This window comes from Scyliorhinus torazame, chromosome 5 (assembly GCF_047496885.1).
Source record: "Scyliorhinus torazame isolate Kashiwa2021f chromosome 5, sScyTor2.1, whole genome shotgun sequence".
Classification (NCBI taxonomy): Eukaryota; Metazoa; Chordata; class Chondrichthyes; order Carcharhiniformes; family Scyliorhinidae; genus Scyliorhinus; species Scyliorhinus torazame.
In genome coordinates, this window is record NC_092711.1 from 325,126,106 (window position 1) to 325,151,281 (window position 25,176).

Consider the following 25,176-nt stretch of genomic DNA (forward strand, 5'->3'; position numbering starts at 1 on the left):
GAGTATACGAAACAAGGTAGGGGAACTGGCAGCATGGGTTGGTACCTGGGACTTCGATGTTGTGGCCATTTCGGAGACATGGATAGAGCTGGGACAGGAATGGATGTTGCAGGTTCCGGGGTTTAGGTTTTTAGTAAGCTCAGAGAAGGAGGCAAAAGAGGGGGAGGTGTGGCGCTGCTAGTCAAGAGCAGTATTACGGTGGCGGAGAGGATGCTAGATGGGGACTCTTCTTCCGAGGTAGTATGGGCTGAAGTTAGAAACAGGAAAGGAGAGGTCACCCTGTTGGGAGTTTTTTATAGGCCTCCTAATAGTTCTAGGGATGTAGAGGAAAGGATGGCGAAGATGATTCTGGATATGAGCGAAAGTAACAGGGTAGTTATTATGGGAGACTTTAACTTTCCAAATATTGACTGGAAAAGATATAGTTCGAGTACAATAGATGGGTCGTTTTTTGTACAGTGTGTGCAGGAGGATTTCCTGAAACAATATGTTGACAGGCCAACAAGAGGCGAGGCCACGTTGGATTTGGTTTTGGGTAATGAACCAGGCCAGGTGTTGGATTTGGAGGTAGGAGAGCACTTTGGGGACAGTGACCACAATTCGGTGACGTTTACGTTAATGATGGAAAGGGATAAGTATACACCGCAGGGCAAGAGTTATAGCTGGGGGAAGGGCAATTATGATGCCATTAGACGTGACTTGGGGGGGATAAGGTGGAGAAGTAGGCTGCAAGTGTTGGGCACACTGGATAAGTGGGGCTTGTTCAAGGATCAGCTACTGCGTGTTCTTGATAAGTATGTACCGGTCAGACAGGGAGGAAGGCGTCGAGCGAGGGAACCGTGGTTTACCAAGGAAGTGGAATCTCTTGTTAAGAGGAAGAAGGAGGCCTATGTGAAGATGAAGTGTGAAGTTTCGGTTGGGGCGATGGATAGTTACAAGGTAGCGAGGAAGGATCTAAAGAGAGAGCTAAGACGTGCAAGGAGGGGACATGAGAAGTATTTGGCAGGAAGGATCAAGGAAAACCCAAAAGCTTTCTATAGGTATGTCAGGAATAAGCGAATGACTAGGGAAAGAGTAGGACCAGTCAAGGACAGGGATGGGAAATTGTGTGTGGAGTCTGAAGAGATAGGCGAGATACTAAATGAATATTTTTCGTCAGTATTCACTCAGGAAAAAGATAATGTTGTGGAGGAGAATGCTGAGCCCCAGGCTAATAGAATAGATGGCATTGAGGTACGTAGGGAAGAGGTGTTGGCAATTCTGGACAGGCTGAAAATAGATAAGTCCCCGGGACCTGATGGGATTTATCCTAGGATTCTCTGGGAGGCCAGGGAAGAGATTGCTGGACCTTTGGCTTTGATTTTTATGTCATCATTGGCTACAGGAATAGTGCCAGAGGACTGGAGGACAGCAAATGTGGTCCCTTTGTTCAAAAAGGGGAGCAGAGACAACCCCGGCAACTATAGACCGGTGAGCCTCATGTCTGTAGTGGGTAAAGTCTTGGAGGGGATTATAAGAGACAAGATTTATAATCATCTAGATAGGAATAATATGATCAGGGATAGTCAGCATGGCTTTGTGAAGAGTAGGTCATGCCTCACAAACCTTATTGAGTTCTTTGAGAAGGTGACTGAACAGGTAGACGAGGGTAGAGCAGTTGATGTGGTGTATATGGATTTCAGCAAAGCGTTTGATAAAGTTCCCCACGGTAGGCTATTGCAAAAAATACGGAGGCTGGGGATTGAGGGTGATTTAGAGATGTGGATCAGAAATTGGCTAGCTGAAAGAAGACAGAGGGTGGTGGTTGATGGGAAATGTTCAGAATGGAGTTCAGTCACAAGTGGAGTACCACAAGGATCTGTTCTGGGGCCGTTGCTGTTTGTCATTTTTATCAATGACCTAGAGGAAGGCGCAGAAGGGTGGGTGAGTAAATTTGCAGATGATACTAAAGTCGGTGGTGTTGTCGATAGTGTGGAAGGATGTAGCAGGTTACAGAGGGATATAGATAAGCTGCAGAGCTGGGCTGAGAGGTGGCAAATGGAGTTTAATGTAGAGAAGTGTGAGGTGATTCACTTTGGAAGGAATAACAGGAATGCGGAATATTTGGCTAATGGTAAAGTTCTTGGAAGTGTGGATGAGCAGAGGGATCTAGGTGTCCATGTACATAGATCCCTGAAAGTTGCCACCCAGGTTGATAGGGTTGTGAAGAAGGCCTATGGAGTGTTGGCCTTTATTGGTAGAGGGATTGAGTTCCGGAGTCGGGAGGTCATGTTGCAGCTGTACAGAACTCTTGTACGGCCGCATTTGGAGTATTGCTTTCAGTTCTGGTCACCGCATTATAGGAAGGACGTGGAGGCTTTGGAGCGGGTGCAGAGGAGATTTACCAGGATGTTGCCTGGTATGGAGGGAAAATCTTATGAGGAAAGGCTGATGGACTTGAGGTTGTTTTCGTTGGAGAGAAGAAGGTTAAGAGGAGACTTAATAGAGGCATACAAAATGATCAGGGGGTTGGATAGGGTGGACAGTGAGAGCCTTCTCCCGCGGATGGATATGGCTGGCACGAGGGGACATAACTTTAAACTGAGGGGTAATAGATACAGGACAGAGGTCAGAGGTAGGTTCTTTACGCAAAGAGTAGTGAGGCCGTGTAATGCCCTACCTGCTACAGTAGTGAACTCGCCAACATTGAGGGCATTTAAAAGTTTATTGGATAAACATATGGATGATAATGGCATAGTGTAGGTTAGATGGCTTTTGTTTCGGTGCAACATCGTGGGCCGAAGGGCCTGTACTGCGCTGTATTGTTCTATGTTCTATGTTCTTTCAGGTCAGTTTGTTGTTCCTCTGGAAGGTAACTCAACAATTTATCCCAATTTTTAATAACATCCTCATTTTCCAATTTAATTTGAGCTATGTCAAATTCACGGTCATCTGGATTTGGTTTGTCACTTTGAGTTGGAATCATTAAAACCTCCTCCTTTTTCTCTCCTTTCCTTTCAAGGTACCTTTTAAGTATATTCACATGACACGCCGAAGGGCCTGTTCCTGTGCTGTATTCTTTGTTCTAATATTGTAGGTGTGGTCTCACTCGGTGAGTCTTCCTTCTATCTGGTGTTTTTACCACATAATTCAACTCACTTAATTTCCTTTCAATCTGATAAGGTCCACAAAACCTTGCTTTTAAAGGTTCACCTACCACTGGTAACAACACTAAAACTTTATCTCCACTGGCAAAACTACAAACTTTGGATTTCTTGTCCGCGACCTGTTTCATCGCATTTTGTGCAACTTTTAAATGTTGTCCAGCCAATTCACCTGCTCTATTTAATCGTTCCCTAAATTTGACACGTAATCCAATAATGTAATTTCCGATTTCTCACTCTCCAATTTTTCCTTAATCAATTTAAGTAGTCCTCCTACCTCATGACCAAAAATTAGTTCAAAAGGACTAAATTTGGTTGACTCATTAAGTGCATCCCTAATTGTCTTTAATGTCTGATGCCACCTTTCTAACGCTCCCTGCGATTCTGGATGAATTTAAGTTGATTTAAATTGTTTTATTCCTGAGCTATCCATAATGTCTTTGAATAACCTTGAGGTAAAACTTGATCCTTGATCCGATTGTATTTCTGTGGATAGTCCATGTCTAGTAAAGAATTTAAGTAACTCCTCCACAATCTTTTAGCTGTAATATTACGTATTGGAATGGCCTCTAGAAACTTAGTAGACACATCCGATATCGTCAAAAGATATTGATTCCCGCTTTTTGTTTTAGGAAGTGGTCCTATGCAATCAATTTTAAACGGTTCCGCAAATGCTGGAATGGGTATTAAGGGCGCTGGTTTTATCACTGCTTGAGGTTTACCTATCACTTGACATGTGTGACATGATTGACAAAATTTAACTACATCTTTATGTAGTCCAGGCCAATAAAAATATTTTTGGATTTTAGCTTGAGTTTTTCTTATTCCCAAATGACCTCCCACTGGTACCTCGTGTGCAACTCGCAACACCTCCTTTCTATACCCTACCGTCAATACTACTTGCTGAACTTCTGCCCACTTTTCATCCGTCTCCATATGTAAAGGTCTCCATTTTCTCATCAAGACATTACTTTTACGATAATAACACTCTGGTATACACTCAGATTCCTCTTCCGTGTATGCTTTCTGATACATCCGTTTTATTTCTACATCTTTCTGTTGTAACTCCGCCAATTTTCCTGAACTAAAAATATCCGCCTCATCCTCCACCTGTTCTTGTTCTTTTTCAACCATCTGATCAAAAATCGTTTCTGATAATTGCACTTCAACTTCATCTTCACTCTTTGATTTCTCCTCTTGTCTTAACCTGTGACTTTGCGACCTTGTTAGTGCACAATACGGAAAAATCCCAGGATATTCGTCCTTCAACACTTCAGTTGTCTGATTTTCCACTGACTTATCAACCACAGTAGGCATCACTCCCACCTGCGATCCAGCTATATCATTACCCAAGATAAACTGTATTCCTGGACAAGATAGTTTCGCTATTACTCCTACTACCACTTCACCACTCTTCACTGGACTTTCCAACCTTACCTTATATAATTGAACACTACTTCTCTCACCCTGAATTCCACATATTACCACCTTTTCTGGCAACATTCTTCCCAAACTCCATAACTCCTCATCTCTCACCATTAAGGACTGACTCGCTCCCGTATCTCTTAAAATTGTGACTTCTTTACCTGCTCCTCCTGATACTCATGAGTAAACTTTACCCACACAAAAGTAAATTCTTTAAAGAGATCTGGCACCTTCTTATCAATCACCTCTTGATCAGGCTGTACAATATTTTGCACCTCCTTCGCTTCACTTGGGCTTTCCTTTACCACTTTAACAAACCCCACTGTCTTATCCTGTTTTACCACATCAGCCTTCCCAGTGCTTTTCTTCAACCACCAACACTGTGACTTTACATGGCCTAGTTTATTACAGTGAAAACATTTGAAACATTTCATTTCTTTTCCACCCTCCTGGATTTCTTTTTTAATCTGATGATGTACACTCTCCTTATTATCTCCCATCAGATCACATTTACCTTTACCACTTGAGTATTTCTCATGTCCCCAGTTTCTATCCCTCACAGGCTAAAACTGATGTCGGAAACCAAGCTTTGATTTATGAACTAATTCATAATCATCTGCCATTTCTGTTGCTAATCTCGCAGTTTTAACCCTCTGCTCTTCCACATGAGTTCTCACTACATCAGGAATTGAATTTCGAAATTTCTAGGGCAGCACGGTAGCATTGTGGATAGCGCAATTGCTTCACAGCTCTAGGGTCCCAGGTTCGATTCCGGCTTGGGGCACTGGCTGTGCGGAGTCTGCATATCCTCCCCGTGTGTGCGTGGGTTTCCTCCGGGTGCTCCGGTTTCCTCCCACAGTCCAAAGATGTGCAGGTTAGGTGGATTGACCATGATAAATTGCCCTTAGTGTCCAAAATTGGCCTTAGTGTTGGGTGGGGTTGCTGGGTTGTGGGGATAGGGTGGAGGTGTTGACCTTGGGTAGGGTGCTCGTTCCAAGAGCCGGTGCAGATTCGATGTGCCAAATGGCCTCCTTATGCACTGTAAATTCTATGATTCTATGATTCTAAACTCCTCCAAAAGTATAATTTCTCTGAGAGCTTCATACGTTTGATCTATTTTCAAAGCCCTTATCCACCTATCAAAATTACTCTGTTTGAGCCTTTCAAACTCCATGTATGTTTGACCAAATTCTTTCCTTAAATTTCTAAACCTTTGTCTGTAAGCTTCAGGCACTAGTTCATATGCGTCTAAGATGGATTTTTTTCACCTCCTCATACGACCCAGATATCTCCTCCGGTAGTGATTCAAACACTTCACTCGCCCTACCTACCAGCTTTGTTTGAATCAATAATACCCACATCTCCTGTGGCCATTTCATTTGTTTAGCTACCTTCTCAAATTAAATAAAAAAAGGCTTCTGCCTCCTTCTCATCAAACCTTGGCAATGCTTGGACATATTTAAATAGATCCCCACCAAGCTTTCGACTATGACGCTCTTTCTCACTATCCTCATCACTATCATCCAACTGTACGTTTCTCTTTACGCCTGCCAATTCTAACTGACTGTCATGTTTCATGGCCATTTCTGAAAATTCTCTCTCTTTATCTTTTTCCCTGATTTGGTCTTATAGAACAATACAGCGCAGTACAGGCCCTTCGGCCCACGATGTTGCACCGAAACAAAAGCCATCTAACCTACAGTATACCATTATCATCCATATGTTTATCCAATAAACTTTTAAATGCCCTCAATGTTGGCGAGTTCACTACTGCAGCAGGTAGGGCATTCCACGGCCTCACTACTCTTTGCGTAAAGAACCTACCCCTGACCTCTGTCCTATATCTATTACCCCTCAGTTTAAGGCTATGTCCCCTCGTGCTAGCCATTTCCATCCGCGGGAGAAGGCTCTCACTGTCCACCCTATCTAACCCTCTGATCATTTTGTATGCCTCTATTAAGTCTCCTCTTAACCTTCTTCTCTCTAACGAAAACAACCTCAAGTCCATCAGCCTTTCCTCATAAGATTTTCCCTCCATACCAGGCAACATCCTGGTAAATCTCCTCTGCACCCGTTCCAAAGCCTCCACGTCCTTCCTATAATGCGGTGACCAGAACTGTACGCAATACTCCAAATGCGGCCGTACCAGAGTTCTGTACAGCTGCAACATGACCTCCTGACTCCGGAACTCAATCCCTCTACCAATAAAGGCCAACACTCCATAGGCCTTCTTCACCACCCTATCAACCTGGGTGGCAACTTTCAGGGATCTATGTACATGGACACCTAGATCCCTCTGCTCATCCACACTTTCAAGAACTTTTCCATTAGCCAAATATTCCACATTCCTGTTTTTCCTTCCAAAGTGAATCACCTCACACTTCTCTACATTAAACTCCATTTGCCACCTCTCAGCCCAGCACTGCAGCTTATCTATATCCCTCTGTAACCTGCTACTTCCTTCCACACTATCGACAACACCACCGACTTTAGTATCATCTGCAAATTTACTCACCCACCCTTCTGCGCCTTCCTCTAGGTCATTGATAAAAATGACAAACAGCAACGGCCCCAGAACAGATCCTTGTGGTACTCCACTTGTAACTGAACTCCATTCTGAACATTTCCCATCAACCACCACCCTCTGTCTTCTTTCAGCTAGCCAATTTCTGATCCACATCTCTGAATCACCCTCAATCCCCAGCCTCCGTATTTTCTGCAATAGCCTACCGTGGGGAACCTTATCAAACGCTTTGCTGAAATCCATATACACCACATCAACTGCTCTACCCTCGTCTACCTGTTCAGTCACCTTCTCAAAGAACTCGATAAGGTTTGTGAGGCATGACCTACCCTTCACAAAGCCATGCTGACTATCCCTGATCATATTATTCCTATCTAGATGATTATAAATCTTGTCTCTTATAATCCCCTCCAAGACTTTACCCACTACAGATGTGAGGCTCACCGGTCTATAGTTGCCGGGGTTGTCTCTGCTCCCCTTTTTGAACAAAGGGACCACATTTGCTATCCTCCAGTCCTCTGGCACTATTCCTGTATCCAATGATGACATAAAAATCAAAGCCAATGGTCCAGCAATCTCTTCCCTGGCCTCCCAGAGAATCCTAGGATAAATCCCATCAGGTATCTCCCATCATTTGTATCTCCCTTTCTCTTTCTTTTTGTTCTGCTAGGGCTATTCTTTCTGTTTTCCTTTCTTCTCTCTATTTTTCATCTCTCTCTCTTTCTTTCTTTTTCCTCTCTCTCTCTTTTGTATTCATGCTGCTTTAATTCTTTCTCATGTTCCATTTGTTTAATTTGTAACTGAATTTTTGCCATTTCCAATGGGTCAAACTGTATCTCAGGCAACTTTAAATGCTTAGCTACCGCCATAATGACCTCAACTTTTCACTTTTTGTCAGGTAATGTTAACTGCAACGTTTTTGCCAAATCTAACAGTCTGCTTTTAGCCTCGGTCTGTAAGGTACTGCGTGTGACCGTCTCCACCCCCAAAAACATCTGAGCCTCTGAAAGAGCCATTGTCCACAACACACTCTGTACTTAAACTGAAATACCACACCTGAAAAGCACCCACAATATGCTCACCCCTCACTGTCTTTAAGTTCACAAAGCCAATCCAATAGATAGACTTTTATCCCGGACGAGCCCCCAATTTGTTATGGGCCAGGGTTTAGAGAACCCCAAAGTGTATCATGGAGTTCACCTGACCCACAACTTTTAATAGATTGTGGTATGGGGAGCACACGGCCCACTCTACAGGTGTGGTCCTGCAGAAATGGAAAAGTATTTTTTAAAGCAAAACAATGTTTATTCTATGAACTCAAGTTAACTTTTTTAAAACGTACAGTGAACATCTTATAAACATCAATTCAGATACAACCCCCAAAGAATACAACACTAAGTAATCCTTTAAGCTTTTCTTTTAATATCCATAAGACTTAAAACACCTTTTACCAGAAGCACATCAGGTTAAAGTCACTACTGTTATTAGTTTTAAATCACCAGGATCGATTTACAGTCTTTAGATTACAGAGAGAGATTCATACACCTTCTGGCTGGTGACTGCAGCTATCCAGCTCTGAAAACGAAACTAAAACACACCCTGCAGCAAACAGCCTAAAACTAAAGTAAAAAGCTGACAGCCCAGATCCACCCACTCTCTGACATCCCTGCAGTAGTAAACACCCATTTCTTAAAGGTACGCTCACATGACAGTACTCTAAATTTAAAAAAAAGATTTACGAGGATGCTACCGGGACTTGATGGTTTGAGTTATAAGGTGAGGCTGGATAGACTGGGTCTTTTTCCCCTGTAGTGTAGGTGGCTGAGGGGTGATCTCATAGAGGTCTATAAAATGAGGAGCATAGATAAGGTAGATAATCGACACCTTTTCCTAAAAGTAGGAGAGTCTAAAACTAGAGGGCATAAGTTTAAGATGAGAGATACAAAAGGATCCAGAGGGGCAATTTTTTTCACACAGAGGGCGGTGAGTGTCTGGAACGAGCTGCCAGAGGCAGTAGTAGAGGCGGGTACAATTTTGTCTTTGAAAAAGCATTTAGACAGTTATATGGGTAGAGGGTTATGGGCCAAATGCGGGCAATTGGGACTAGCTTAGTAAAACTGGGCGGCATGGACAAGTTGGGCCGAAGGGCCCGTTTCCATGCTGAAACCTCTATGACTCTACGACACTATAAAGCAAGTTAGAATTAGGAGTGAAACTGAACAAATCCCATTTTTCGTATTCGACTCAACATGAATATACAAAATCAGGATAACCAACAGCTCAGGGCATCACACTCATATCTCACACTCCTGCAGGAAAAAAGACAGCAGCAAGCTACCAATAACATGATCAACTGGGGGTAATGGCCACGATAACAGATGAATTGCAGATGAGACTTCAGGATAAAAATATCTTCCCAGTTGCACAAAGAAAGCCAAGGCCAATGATAAAGATCAACGATCACTCTTCAGGGTCACTCAAGGATTCCAATGATCGAAGCACGAGACACCATTACCTCTGCCATGCTGTCTCACCAACACGCTGGTGCTCTTCAGCCTAGGCCCTGGCCGGAGGGATGACCCGGCCCATTTGACCAGCTCCAACCCCTCACGGTGAGCATCAGGAACAGGACAATACAGGACTAGTGGTTGCTGGGCTAGACTAACCGCTACCTCGAGGACAGGATACGTTGTGCTCCATCGAATATAAAACACCCAGCCTCCAAATTAAGATTACCGAAACATCGCAGCCAATTTTCCAACTCAGCCGGGGACTCTTCTACCATCTCTCAGAGACCGGGGTACACCCCGCCCAATGCCCCTCTCCTGAACCTGCCGGAATGATGAAAAACCATGTAGAAGGACCTTGCCAACAAGGAGGCAGGCCCCCACCAGGAAGAGTGCTCTCTCAAGTGCTCCTCCTCAAGAGTATCCCGTAATTCTTGGGAAGTGAGGCCTGATGACCTGCACAACAGAGCCGAGGTTTTCACCCAAGACAACATCTCTGTTGGCAGCCATTATCCGATGCACACAGCATCGTCAAGCAACTGTGCCACTGAAACCAGGACCCACCTCAGCTGCCACAAACAAATGAGGATTTTAGCATTTAACCTCAGCTCTTTCTCTCAAAGAGACGGACCAACACTTCTCAGAACATAGCACAAGCCATGCAACCCGAAAAAAGACAAATAGGAAAGATGCAGCAGAACAAAATGACAATCAGGACCAGAGCTCCCAAAAACACACCCCCTCCTGTGACCTACCCCACCCCCAAAGTTTGGTTTAAGTAGCCAATCCCTCAGTCTTTCCTTCTCTGCACTTGCAGACATTGGTCTTAATTATTTTGGGATTCAAGTTATGACTTTAAAGTTGACAGGTGAAGAATTTGGGGGGATTTTCATACCACCTCAATTTTCCATGTTTATACTCAACATGTTTCTTTTTCACTGGTGGGTGGCAATTACTGAACTCTGGTCCTCTAATGGGATCTGAGACTCACTGGAACCCCAGGACACAAATGCTCTGTGCTTCCCCCCACCGTGTGATCTGCTTTTTTAAAAAATATATTCTACTTAACTCTGATCATTTGCCAATAGTTGTCACGACGCTCCTGAATATTTTTTGCTCTGGATTTATTGCTGTTGAACAGCTCAACAGGACAGGAGAAGGGATACCTGAATCACCAGACTACCAATAACAAGTTATTTTATATCCAGGACTTACCATCAAACTTCTTATACCTCGAAGCAAAAGTTAGATGTAGGACGTTGCTGCTGCCCAGCACAGCTTTGCTAAACTCTTGCTGACCTTGCTGGCTGAACTGCTCCTCCATTTCAGAGGTACAGCATGTGTTGAGCTGAGAACACACCTTCAGGTGATTTCCTAAACACAAAAGAGAGCGATTACAAATGGGATTTTAAAAAAAAAATCTTTAGTCTGTTAGTTACTCCCACTTATTTGAGAGCCAGCTTGGATTTGTAAAGATTAACATCACCAACAGCATTCTGAGGAGGTATTTAACAATGTGGCCAGCGTGTTGACAGACATTATTCAATTAACTTCCAAATGCTTTGAATAAGGTTCCTAATAAAAAACGTAAAAGTAAGAACATATGGGATAAATGTAGTCTAGTGGCTTGGATAGGGAAATGATTAGGAGGGAATAAACATAGTAGGGATGATGAGAATGTACTCTAATTGGCAGGGCATGACGAGTGGTGTCACCAAGGGGTCTGTTCTGGGGCCACAGCTTTTCACTATATATAAATAAGACAAATGAATAGAATATCTAATATCTAAGTTTGTTGACAAATCTAAATGAAGTGTCACAGTAATTTCTACCAGCAAAATACTGCGGAAGCTGGAAAGTGACACAGAGGTAGTGGGAGTCTGGAATTCGCTGCCCGAGTTGCTGGTGGAGGCCGACCCAAAACTCTTTAAAAGATACTTAGGTCTGCACCTTAAGTGCGCTAAGCTACAGGGCTGTGGACCGGTTGCAGAAAGGTGGTATTAGAAAGGGCACCTGGGTGTCCTTGGGCTAGCATGGACAAGATGGGCCGAATGGCCTCATTCTGTGCTGTAACGTTTCTATGGTTCTATGATAGGATAGATGCTGAGAGGTTGTTTCCCCTTGTGGGAGAGTCTAGGACCAGAGGGATCGCCCATTTACAACAGACGAGGGGGAGGTTCTTCTCTGAGGGTAGTGAATCTGTGGAATTCGTTATCTGTAGCGGCTGGGTCGTTAGGTATCTTCACAGCTGAGACAGACAGATGTTTAATCAGTAAAGGAATCCAGAGTTATGGGGATACGGTGGGAAAGTGGAGTTAAGGATTATAATTTCAGGTCTGCCGGAATCTCACAGGAGAGAAACAGGTGGTTGGAGACGAGACGAGCCGTGCGCCCCCCCCCCCGCCAGGATCCTAGCTAGGGGACTGGTGAACTGCTTACCAGAGGTGGTGGCAGAAAACCTGGTGGGCTTTGTCAAAGGTAGACAGTTGAACGTCAGGCGCCTGCCCCCATTAGGAGAGAGAACACCTGAGATGATCGTCTCCCTGGACGCAGAAAAGGAAAAGGCCTTTGACACAGTCGAATGGAAGTACCTCATAGAGAGGTACTGGAGCAGTTCAGGCTTGGAACAGGGTTCAGCTCCTGGGTGAAACTCCTGTACAGCGCTCACATGGTGAGCGTGCGGACAAACACCACCAGCTCTAAGTACTGTTATGGGCCAGGGCTTAGAAACTCCAAAGTATATTATGAAGTCCACCTCACTTATAACCTTTCTGTTAAATTTGGCAAGGATGAGCACAAGAACCTTCCCTTCAGATGTGATTCAACAGTCTTCCCAGACACTTTAATCAAAATAAGCTTTGTTCTAAGAACTTAGTTAACGTACACACAGCAAGAATATACAAACATAAAGATACCCCACAGCTAGAGTAATCTATCTGTAACACCTAATGAATTCCCCCTTAACTGTTCCAATTCTAAAACAAAATCCCATAAACCAAAAAAAAAAAACCTTTTAAAGGGCGTGGCCCAGCACTCTGCATTCTCACTTGAATAAGACTGGCTTTCCCTAAGATTCTGACCCATCTCAGCAGCAGGTTTAAACCCTTCCGGAAAGCAAACTATATATTTTAAGTTACCAAAGAATGTAGCTATAATCAATGGGTTTTGTTTTCTGGAACAACTCTTTAAAATGAAAACAGAGAGAGACAGGCCAAAACACTTACTTTCTCTGTCCACAGCAGTCAAAACTGAAAGCGAAAGTAAAACAAACCTCACAGTTTTTGACAGCTCAGTTCCACCCACAAAATGACGTCACTGAAGCCATGTGATAAGACAAAAACCTTTCTGAAAGGGACATTCCCAGGAGAGTACTTCCAGTTGCACAGAGGCACACAGCAGGGAAGTCTGTTGTCCCCGGTGCTGTTTGCCTCAGCGATCGAGCCATTAGCGATTGTGCTCAGAGCGGCAAAGAATTGGAAGGGGATCTGGAGAGGGGACAAAGAGCACTAAGACTCGCTCTATACAGATGACTGCTCATCTATGTCGCAGACCCACAAAACAACATGGAGGGAATCATGGCGCTCTTGAGTTTGGAGCCTTCTTGGGCTACAAGCTCAACCTGAGCAAAAGTGAAATCTTCCTGGTGAACCCGCAAGGGGGAGGGGCAGAGCTGGAGGGAATGCCATTTGAAATGAAACGAAAATCGCTCATTGTCACAAGTAGGCTTCAAATTAAGTAACTGGGAAAAGCCCCTAGCCGCCACATTCCGGCGCTTGTTCGGGGAGGCTGGTACGGGAATCGAACCCTGCTGCTTATCATAGAATTTACAGTGCAGAAGGAGGCCATTTGGCCCATCGAGTCTGCACCGGCCCTTACAAGAGCAACCCACTCAAGCCCACGTAGCTACCCTATCCCCGCAACCCAGCAACCCCCACTTAACCTTTTTGGACACTAATGGCAATTTAGCATGGCCAATCCACCTAACCCGCACATCTTTGGACTATGGGAGGAAACCGGAGCTCCCGGAGGAAACCCACGCACACACGGGGAGAACATGCAGACTCCGCACAGACAGTGACCCAGCCGGGATTCGAACCTGGGACCCTGGAACTGTGAAGCAACTGTGCTAACCACTATGCTACCGTGCTGCTGGCCTGCCTTGGTCTGCTTTAAAAGCCAGCTCTTTGGCCCTGTGCTAAACCAGGCCCAAAACAAATTCCACTACCTGGGGAACCAAATTGTCCACGACTGATCAGGGATCCATAAATGGAACCTGACACGTCTGGTGGAAGAGGTAAAAAAAGGACCTGCAGAGGTGGGACACACTCTCACTCTCCCTGGCAGGGAGATCACAAGACGCAAGGCATAGGAGCAGAATTAGGCCACTCGGCCCATCGAGTCTGCTCCGCCATTCAATCATGGCTGATATTTTCTCATCCCCATTCTCCTGCCTTCTCCCCATAACCCCTGATCCCCTTATTAATTAAGAACCTATCTATCTCTGTCTTAAACACACTCAGTGATTTGGCCTCCACAGCCTTCTGTGGCAAAGAGTTCCACAGATTCACCACCCTCTGGCTGAAGAAATTCCTCCTCATCTGTTTTAAAGGAAGGAAGGAGGTCCTCCTTCAGAGAGGACGGCCCGATGATCGGTGGGCACCGATCGCGGGCCATCCCACATTCGAGGTACCCCCCCGGTGTAGGATCCCCCCCCCCCGCAGGCCGCCCCCCCCCCCCCCCCCCCCCCCCCCCCAGCATTCCCACGCTGTTCCTGATGACAGCAACCAGGTGTGGACGGCGCCAGGGGGAACCCGCCGTTTTGGCCTGGCCGTTCGGCCCATCCGGGCCTGAGAATAGCGGGGGTGTCTCCGGCGATTCTCCGGCCTGCGGCCCGCGGAACTCGACGGGGCCGTTCCCGCTGCTTGGGAGAATCCTGGGAGGGCGTCGGACCGGCGTCGCAGGAAACTTTGGCGGCCCAGGCGATTCTCCCAACCGGCGCGGGAGTGGAGAATCTCGCCCATCCTCTCCACGTCCACTCTATCCAGACCTCGCAGTATCCTGTAAGTTTCAATAAGATCCCCCCCTCATCCTTCTAAACTCCCAAGTAAAACCCAGAGTCCTCAACCGTTCCTCATATGACAAGCTCTTCATTTGCCTTCTTTCTTTTTTTAATAAACATTTTGAGGTATTTTTTGATTTTACAACAACAATATAAACAATGTACATGAGTCTATAAACATAGTGCATAAGCCGTCTTCCTCCCTTACAGGTCCCAGCTTTATTAACCCCCTACTCTAAGCTAAACTAACCCCCCCCCCACCCCGCACCCCCCCCCCCCCCCCCCCACTTCTGCTGACGATTAATTTTCCGCAAAGAAGTCGACGAACGGTTGCCACCTCCGGGTGAACCCTAACAGTGACCCTCTCAAGGCAAACTTGATTTTCTCCAGAGAAAGCTAGCCATGTCCGATAGCCAGGTCTCCAACTTCGGGGTCTTTGAGTCCCTCCAAGCTAATAGTATCCGTATCCGGGCTACCAGTGAAGCAAAGGCCAGAACGTCTGCCTCTTTCTCCTCTTGGATTCTTAACCCTCAGCAACATTAGGGCTTCCAAACGCCAAGTCGCACCGGGGGCGCCCGCTGCTATTTCTGCGGCCAGGCAAAACACCCCCGACAGCGCTGCCCGGCCCGCGCAGCCATCTGCAAGAGCTGCGGGAAAAAGGGCCATTTCGCGGTTGTGTGCTGGTCCCGCGAGGTCGCCGCTGTCCCGGGAGAACAGGGAGCGCTGCAAGCCGTTTACGCTCCCCAACCCCCCCAGCGCCCCATGTACGACCCGCAGGCGCAGCCGCTCTGGGTCCCGACCACCGCGGTCCCGGGAGAACAGGGAGCCCTGCACGCCGCTTACGCTCCCCAACCCCCCCCCCCATGTATGGCCCGCCGGCGCTACCACTTTGGGTCCCGACCACCACTCCCCACGGAGAAGAGGGAGTTCTGGGCGTCTCTAACGCCCCCCTAATCACCCCCCCCCCCCCCCCCGCGCCCCACGTCTGACCCGCCAGCGCTACCAACTTGGGTCCCGACCACCGCTGTCCCCGGAGATGAGGGAGCCCCGCGCGGTCCTAACGCTCCCCAACCCCCTCAGCGCCCCATGTGCGACCTGCAGACACCGCCATTTTGGGTCCCGGCCACCACGAGGGGAGGAAGGGCGCCGCCATCTTGGACCACCCCAAACCTCTACGACGCGTGGGGGCGGCCATTTTGTCCACCCCCGCCGCCATCTTGTGACCCCCCAGCCACGTGCGATGTATGGGGGCGGCCATTTTGTTCATCCCCGACGCCATCTTGGACGGCAACAACGGACCCCGCTCCACTACTACAACCACATCTTGCTTCAATTACGCTCGATCAAGCTCGGCCCCGGACACTCCAGACGACGACGACGACAACGGTGCTAATAAACGGCCATGAGACACCATGCCTAGTCGACTCCGGGAGCACGGAGAGCTTTATCCACCCCGACACGGTAAGACGCTGTTCCTTGACCACCTATCCCAGCGCACAAAAGATTTCCCTAGCTGCAGGATCCCACTCCGTACAGATCCAGGGATTCTGCATAGTTACCCTAACGGTGCAGGGGAGGGAATTCAAAAACTACAAACTAAACGTCCTTCCCCAACTCTGCGCCCCCACCTTACTGGGATTAGATTTCCAATGTAATCTACAGAGCCTTACGTTCAAATTCGGCAGCCCAATACCCCCACTCAGTATCTGCGGCCTCGCAACCCTCAAGGTGCAACCCCCGTCCTTGTTTGCGAACCTCACCCCGGATTACAAACCCGTCGCCACTAGGAGCAGACGGTACAGCGCCCCGGACCGGACCTTCATTCGGTCCAAAGTCCAGCGGCTACTAAAGGAAGGCATAATCCAGGCCAGCAATAGTCCCTGGAGAGCGCAGGTGGTAGTAGTGAAGACAGGGGAGAAACAAAGGATGGTCATAGACTATAGCCAGACCATCAACAGGTACACACAACTAGACGCGTACCCTCTCCCCCGCATATCCGACATGGTCAATCGGATTGCCCAATATAAAGTCTTCTCCACCGTGGACCTCAAGTCCGCCTACCATCAGCTCCCCATCCGCCCAAGTGACCGCAAGTACACAGCCTTCAAGGCAGACAGGCGATTATGCCATTTCCTAAGGGTCCCATTTGGCGTCACAAACGGGGTCTCGGTCTTCCAACGGGAGATGGACCGAATGGTTGATCAACATGGGTTGCGGGCCACGTTCCCGTATCTCGACAATGTAACCATCTGCGGCCACGACCAGCAGGACCACGACGCCAACCTCCAAAAATTCCTCCAGACCGCCAAAGCCTTGAACCTCACGTACAACGAGGACAAGTGCGTTTTTAGCACCAATCGGCTAGCCATTCTGGGCTACGTAGTGCGCAATGGGATAATAGGCCCCGACCCCGAACGTATGCGCCCCCTCATGGAATTTCCCCTCCCGCACTGCTCCAAAGCCCTGAAACGCTGCCTGGGGTTTTTTTCATACTACGCCCAGTGGGTCCCCCAGTACGCAGACAAGGCCCGCCCCCTAATACAGACCACTACCTTCCCTCTGTCGACAGAGGCTTGCCAGGCCTTCAGCCGCATCAAAGCAGATATCGCAAAAGCCACGATGCGCGCCATCGACGAGTCCCTCCCCTTCCAGGTCGAGAGCGACGCCTCAGACGTAGCTCTAGCGGCCACCCTTAACCAAGCGGGCAGACCCGTGGCCTTTTTCTCCCGAACCCTCCACGCCTCAGAAATCCGCCACTCCTCAGTGGAAAAGGAAGCCCAAGCCATAGTGGAAGCTGTGCGACATTGGAGGCATTACCTGGCCGGCAGGAGATTCACTCTCCTCACTGACCAACGGTCGGTAGCCTTCATGTTCGATAATGCACTGCGGGGCAAAATCAAAAACGACAAGATCTTAAGGTGGAGGATCGAGCTCTCCACCTTCAACTACGAGATTTTGTATCGTCCCGGAAAGCTGAACGAGCCGTCCGATGCCCTATCCCGTGGCACATGTGCCAACGCACAAATTAACCGCCTCCAAACCCTCCACGAGGACCTCTGCCACCCGGGGGTCACTCGGTTTTTCCACTTTATCAAGTCCCGCAACCTCCCATACTCTTTAGAGGAGGTCCGTACAGTCACAAGGAACTGCCACATCTGCGCGGAATGCAAACCGCATTTTTTCAGGCCGGATGGTGCGCACCTGATTACGGCTTCCCGCCCCTTTGAACGCCTTAGTCTCGATTTCAAAGGGCCCCTCCCCTCCACCGACCGCAACACATACTTTCTTAATGTGGTGGACGAATACTCCCACTTCCCATTCGCCATTCCCTGCTCTGACATGACCGCGGCCACAGTCATTAAAGCCCTGAACACCATCTTCACACTGTTCGGTTGCCCCGCATACGTCCAGTGACAGGGGGTCCTCTTTCATGAGTGACGAGCTGCGCCAGTTCCTGCTCAGCAAGGGCATAGCCTCATGCAGGACGACCAGCTACAACCCCCGGGGGAACGGGCAAGTAGAGAGGGAGAACGGCACGGTCTGGAAGACCGTCCTACTGGCCCTACGGTCCAGGGACCTCCCAGGTGGCAGGAGGTCCTCCCGGACGCTCTCCACTCCATCCGGTCGCTATTATGTACGAGCACTAATCAAACGCCTCATGAGCGTCTCCTTGTCTTCCCTAGGAGGTCCTCCTCTGGAACGTCGCTGCCGACCTGGCTGGCGGCCCCAGGACCCATCTTGCTCCGAAAGCATGTGTGGGCACATAAGGCGGACCCGTTGGTCGAAAGGGTTCACCTCCTCCACGCGAACCCGCAGTACGCTTACGTGGAGTACCCAGACGGCCGACAGGACACGGTCTCCCTGCGGGATCTGGCGCCCGCCGGCAACACACACACACACCCCCAACACCATTCACCCACCCCCCCCCTTCCTGCCACCGCCGCACCCCGCGACCGCCCCCTTCCCAGGAGGATCGGTTCCCCTCCCCTCAGGCCCGACCAAGAATAAAGCCCAAGCGGAAACCGTAAGGCTCCCGGAGACGACAACACCGGTACAAGCACCACCACCACCACCACCGGGGCCGAGGCGATCGACACGGACGACCAGACCGCCCGACCGACTCGTGGCGTCGATCTAAACCAATATATGGACTTTTCACAAGAACATTTTGCTTTTCTCCCGATACCTTCTGTAAATAGTTGAAACAGGACAAAATTGTACAATACTGTATTGCCATGTGAATGTTTTTTCCTCCCAGGACCAGCCCTGTAAACCCTTACCACCATACGAAGCATCACCCCGCCGGGTTCATTTTGACAAGGGGTGAATGTGGTAGTATGTATTAGGGGTCATGTGGGACTGGAAGCCCTAATGTCATTGGCTGACAGATCCTGGGTCCTGGTTGGCCGTTGACCTCTAGCTCCGCCATGAAGGCGGAGTATAAGAAGCCGGAGTCCTCCCCCGCAGGCCATTCTACTATCGAGTTGCGGGGGAACAGACACGCTTAATAAAGCCTCATCGACTTCACTCTATTCGTCTCACGGAGTCTTTGTGCGCTACAAGCACAATGTAAATCGACGCCTTTGATAAGCCTAACATCTGCTCACCCCCCACTACACTTCCGTGAGCTAGCCCGCCCAGCTAGCTTGGTGGTCCCCATCCTTTGGCGCCAGACACTCTCCCACCTATTGTTCCCTCCCCACCCTCCCCCACGCTCCTACTCAAATGACATATTCAAATGACAAACAATCCCAACACAATTGCCCGACAGAGAAAAAAAACGCTAAACAAAGAAAAGATCAATAAAGAGATCCAGCATCTGAACAAACACACCTCCCTCCCCCAACAGTGCAAATGTAAATTTTAACTCACTCAGCTCTGCAACTGGCCCCAAACCAATACAGAAGGCATTACAAATAGCGTCCACAAAACGAAAAACGAGAAACCTTTTTAAACCTGAACGTTGCAGCAAGGTTCAAAGGTTCTCAGTCCACCATCAGTCCTTTCCTTTACGCGAAGTTCAGCGCTTCCTCAGGCGACTCGACATAAAAATGTTGTTCCTCGGACTGGCCGATACAGCAGTTCGAACTCCACCTTTTTCTTAAAAAGGGTCGACCTAATCTGGTTAAACCCCTCTTTTCTCCTAGCCACCTCCGCACTCAGGTCCTGATAGATCCGCAGAATACTGTTCTCCCATTTACAGCTCCGTGTCTGCTTGGCCCACTGTAAAATACGCTCCTTATCCAAATACCTGTGGAATTTACCACCATTGTCCTCGGAGGGGGGGGGGGTCTCCCATTTGTGGCTTCCTCGCAAGCGCTCTGTAAGCCCTGTCCACCTCCAAGGGTCGGGGGAATGCTCCATCCCCCAGCAGCTTCTCGAACATGTCCGCTATGCCTGCCCCAGCGTCCCTCCTTCGGATCCCTCTGGGAGCCCAACAATCCTCAAGTTCTGCCGGCGGGACCTATTCTCTAGGTCCTCCACCTTCTCCAGGAGCCTTTTCTGCTGGTCTCTCAGCATCCCCACCTCCAACTCCACCGCAGTTTGATGTTCCTCCTGGTCAGCCAGCGCCTTCTCTACTTTCTGCATCGCCCGATCTTGGGTATCCAATCTAAGCTCCAGCCGCGCAATTGACTCTTTAATCGGGTCCAAGCAGTCGCGCTTCTGCTTGGCGAAGCCCTCCTGGATAACTTGCATCAGCTGCTCTGTTGACCGCTGGGTCAACAAGCCAGAGGTCCGGTCATCCGCCATGCTTTCTCCCGCTACAGCTTCAGCCCAAGCCTCCTCTGTCCGTCTGTGTCTGCCTTTGCGAGCACTTCTGGTCCTCCTCTCCAGGCACCGATGTGGGAATCCAGTACAAAATTGCCTCTATCATCGATTTTTCGAATGAAGTCTGGTAAAAAAATCGGGGCGAGGGGGAGGTCCAAAAGTCCAACTCGAGCGGGAGCCACCAAATGTGCGACTTACTCCTTCATAGCCGCCACCGGAAGTTGCATTTGCCTTCTTAACTGAATCTGCACATTAACCTTAAGAGAATCGTGAACAAGGGCACCCAAGTCCCTTTGTGTTTCTGATTTCCTAAGCATTTCCCCACTCAGAAAATAGTCTGTGCCTAAATTCCTCTTTGCAAAGTGCATAACCTCACACGATCAAGATGAACGTACTGCCCAGGTTCCTCTTCAGATCCATACCAATTTCTATCCCCATAGTCTTTGAGCAGCAACAGTGGAAAGAGTAAAGGGGTGAATGGGTAGGAATAGAGGAGAGTTCCTGCATGGAGACATCCCTCCGGGCTCTGGCCACGGCAGTGATCCCATCCCCACCAGCTAAACACTCAAGAAGTCCGGTGGTTCCGGTTGTGGAACCAGCTAAATCTGCACTTTGGTCAAACTGAAATGTTCAACAAGGTCCCCCACCTGCAACAATCACAGGTTCACGCCAGCCAAAATGGACGCCACATTCACACCAGAAAGCAAGTGGGGGAGAGGGATTTGGGAAATAGGGGGAGTTGGGGTTCGTAAGCCAAGTCAAAGCTGGGCACCTGTATAAAATGTGAATTGTAACTGATGTTTATAGTTTGTCTATATTCACTTTCATCTTTGTTTCGCATAAAAAGAAAAACCCTAAAAACATTTTTTAAACGTCCTTAGGGATGGGCAATAAATCTGGCCAGCCATCAACGTACACATCCCACGAACGAATAAAAACATATTTTTTAAATAATATTGTCATTTTGTTTCTTCGCCCTAAGTGGATAACTTCACATTTATCTATGTTTTATTGCATCTGCCATGTATTTGCCTACTCAACATATCCAAGTCATCTTGAGGAGGGTTGGCACGGTGCGCAGTGGTTAGCACTGCCGCCGCAAGACACCGAGGACCCGGATTCGATCCCGGCCCTGAGTCACATTCCCTGTGTCTGCGTGGGCCTCACCCCCACAACCCTAAAAGATGTGCAGGGTAGGTGGATTGGCCACACCAAATTGCTCCTTAATTAGAAAAAAAAGAATTGGGTAGTTTAAATTTTTAAAAATAAATCAATCCTCCTCACCACACACATTTGCACCAGGTTTTGTGTCACCAGCAAACTTCAGCACACAAGATTAAAGCTACTCAGTTAAAACAATCTTACAAACCAGCAGCTCCTTCCAAAAAACCCACTCCTCAAAACACACAAATAAACTACCTTCTACGCAATTCTCTGGAAAAGCAGTGAAGTCTTTTAATGGAAGAAAAACTCTGTGTTGGGCAAAGAAGATATTTCTTATGGGAAACAGTTGGGAGCAGAATTTTCCCAAAATCATAGAATCCCTACATTGAAGAAGGAGGCCATTTGGCCTGGGGCTGCACCAAACCTCTGAAAGAACATCCCACCTAAGCCCATTCCCCCGCCCTATCTCTGTAACCCCAGAAGACAGGGGAGGGTGATCAGCCAGAGGTCAGAGTGCGCCTCTACATTTCAAATGAGGTTCCACTCAGGCTTTGATAGCAGGGTCCAGGGGGTGACAATACTCATTAACAAAAGAGTTTGGTTCCAGATGGGGAAGGTGGTGGCGGACCAAGGTGGCAGATATGTCATAGTTACAGGGACATTGGTGGGTACGTTGGTGGTCTTGATGAGTATGCCCCAAATTGGGATGTTGTGGAGTGTAAGAAGAGGATGCTGGCTGCGATACCAGATATGGATACGCAGCAGTTGATGTGGGGGAGATCTGAACTGTGTGTTGAGCCCCAAGTTGCATCAGTCCAAGATGAAGTGTCTGTCCCCCTCGGGGCAGCAAAGATACTAGCAGCGATCATGAAGGAGATGAGTGGAGTGGATCCATGGCAGCTTTTACATCCTGGGGGTAGGGAATACTTCTTTTTCTCTCTGGTGCATAATGTATATTCACGTATAGACCTTTTTTGCAATGCAAAGAGTCCTGTTGCCAGGAATGAGGAATGCGGAATATTCCACGATAGTGATATCAGATCATGCTCTGCATCTGGTGGATGTGGTTTTGGAGATGGGGCCGGACCAGAGGCAGGCGTGGAGTCTGGATGTGCAGCTGGTGGCAGATTTCGGATTTTGTGTGAAGATGGTGAATCCGTGGGGTTCAACAAGAATGGGGAAGTGTCGCCCTCAGTACTGTGGGAGGTCGTGAAGTCGGTGGTACGAGGGGAGGTAATTTTGAACAGGGTGTTAGGGAGACGAGAGAGAAGTGCCAACAGTTGGTGAATGAGATATTGGAGGCGGATGTCAGGTATGCAACACCAGAGCTTCTGGCTAATAAAAAGAAGTTGGAGATTGATCAGACTAGGTTGAGGAAGGGGGGGTTGGGCAGGTATTTCATTCGGGGCTAGACTCTAAAACTAGGGAGATTCTTCAATAAGCGGATGTCATTTGAGGTAGACTCGGGGGGGGGGTAGGTACGTTATGGTGAGTGGGAAGTTGGAGGGGACGCCTGTGGTATTAGTGAATATTTACACACCAAACTGGGACGACGCGGAGTTTATGAGGCGAGTGTTGGGGAAGATTCCGGGTAGATGCCAAGTATTCACCGATTGTTGTGTTGGACCATGCCCCACATTGGGTGGATTTACAGGTGAGCAAGGAGGGGGGTCAGCGCCCGCAATGGAGATTGGATGTAGGACTGTTAGCGGATGAGGAGGTGTTTGGGCGGGTGAGGGAGGCCATCCAGAATTATTTGGAGATAAATGACACAGGGAGGTTTCGGCAGCAACGGTGTGGGAGGCGCTGAAAGCAGTAGTTAGGGGAAAGCTGATTTCGATATGGGCACATAGGGAGGTGGAGTGGATAGAGATGGACTGGTTGGTTAGGAAGATACTCCTATGGGCAGAAGGTACTCTGAAGCCCTGGAGGCAGGGCTATTGAAGGAGCGGCAGAAGCTGCAGATGGAGTTTGGTCTGATATCCACAGGGAAGGCGGTGGGACAGTTGAGGAAGGCGAGAGATGCAGTATATGAGTAAGTTGAGAAGGCTAGTAGGATGCTAGCACACCAGCTCAGGAAAAGGGAGGCGACCAGGGAGATAGGAAGAGTGAAGGACAGAGGGGGGAACACGGACTTGGACCCAGCGGGGCTGAACGGGGTGTTCAAGGAGCTTTACAGTCGGTTGTATGAGTCGGAATCCCGAGCTGGAGTGGAGGGGATGAGGCAATTCTTGGAGGGTTTGGAGTTTCCGAAGGTGGAGGAAGGGTTGGTGGAGGGGTGGGAGCCCTGATCGGGATTGTAGAAGTAGTAGAGGGATTGGAGGCCATGCAGTCGGGTAAGGCCCCGGGACCGGACGGCTACCCAGTGGAATTTGAGAAGTTTTCTGGGATGTTGGGCCTGCTGCTGGTGAGGGCATTTAATGAGGCAAGGGAGCGGGTGTTCGTCCCCCAACAATGTCACAGGCTTCGGTTTCATTGATCCTGAAGCGTGAGAAGGACCCAGAGCAATGTGGGTCAGGTAGACCAATCTCCCTACTGAATGTCGGCACCAAATGGCTGGCCAAAATTCTGGCCTCGAGGACAGAGAACTGTATTCCGGGGATGATAGGGGAAGACCAGACGGGGTTTGTCAAAGGCAGGCAGTTAACGCCCAACGTTAGAGGCTCTTGAATGTAATCATGATGCCCTCCGAGGGGAGGGAGGTGGTGGTGGTTATGGATGCGGAGAAGGCCTTTGACTGGGTGGAGTGGAACTATCTGTGGGAGGTCCTGGGATGGTCTGGGTTTGCGCAGGGCTTCATTTTTAAAAAAATCTTATTATTGGCATTTCTCATATTTATAAACAGTTGCATATATACATCACATTCTTCTTTCCCGCGCTAATTTCCTTTATTATACAGAGGCGCATTTTGTCCTTCGTTTAACTGACCCTATGTACATTTTGCTGCCTTCTGGAACGGTCTATAGTTCCTAACCCTAACCCTCCCCTTCCCCGTTGTCTCCCCCACCCCCCCCTCCTCCCTTCCTCTCCCACTGTCTTCGGCTGTGTTTTTCTTTCATTTTCCAGAAAGAATGAACAAGAAAGGGGCGGTGGTTTCCCCACCTTCCTTCCGTCCCCCCACCCCCACACCCTGGGCTGTGCAGTCTTTTGGCTCCTCATCTATCTTGATGGTTTTTTTTTAAAATTCTTACTCCTCATTGCTGGCCTCGAACAGGTTTTGGAACAAACCGCCGACAAACTGCCTCCAATTGTCCAGGAAGCCTTCCTCCGACCCTCGGGTGGCGTACTTAATCTTCTCCAGGTGGAGAAAGTCCGAGAGGTCAGCGAGCCAGTCTGCAGCTGTGGGTGGTGCTGCCGACCGCCAGCCGAGCAGGATTCTCCGGCGTGCGATTAGGGAAGCGAAAGCGAGGGTGTTGGCCCCCTTCCCCATGTGCAACTCTGGCTGCTCTGATACCCCGAAGATTGCCACTATTGGGCATGGCTTCACCCTCACCCCACAACCTTGGACATTGCCTCGGAGAAGGCTGTCCAGAACCCAGCAAGCTTGGGGCAAGCCCAAAACATGTGGGTGTGGTTGGCCGGGCC

The 25,176-nt window shown here is 48.6% G+C and overlaps 1 protein-coding gene across 1 annotated transcript in view; it reads right to left on the minus strand.

Annotated features, from left to right (window-relative positions):
• The window catches only part of LOC140418126 (glypican-6-like), a 347,023-nt gene that overhangs the window by 273,028 nt on the left and 48,819 nt on the right, over window positions 1–25,176 (minus strand). Inside the window, exon 2 of the mRNA XM_072501539.1 lies at window positions 10,815–10,973. Within this exon, the coding sequence (XP_072357640.1) occupies window positions 10,815–10,973 (159 nt within the window). The remainder of the gene's footprint in view (window positions 1–10,814; window positions 10,974–25,176) is intronic.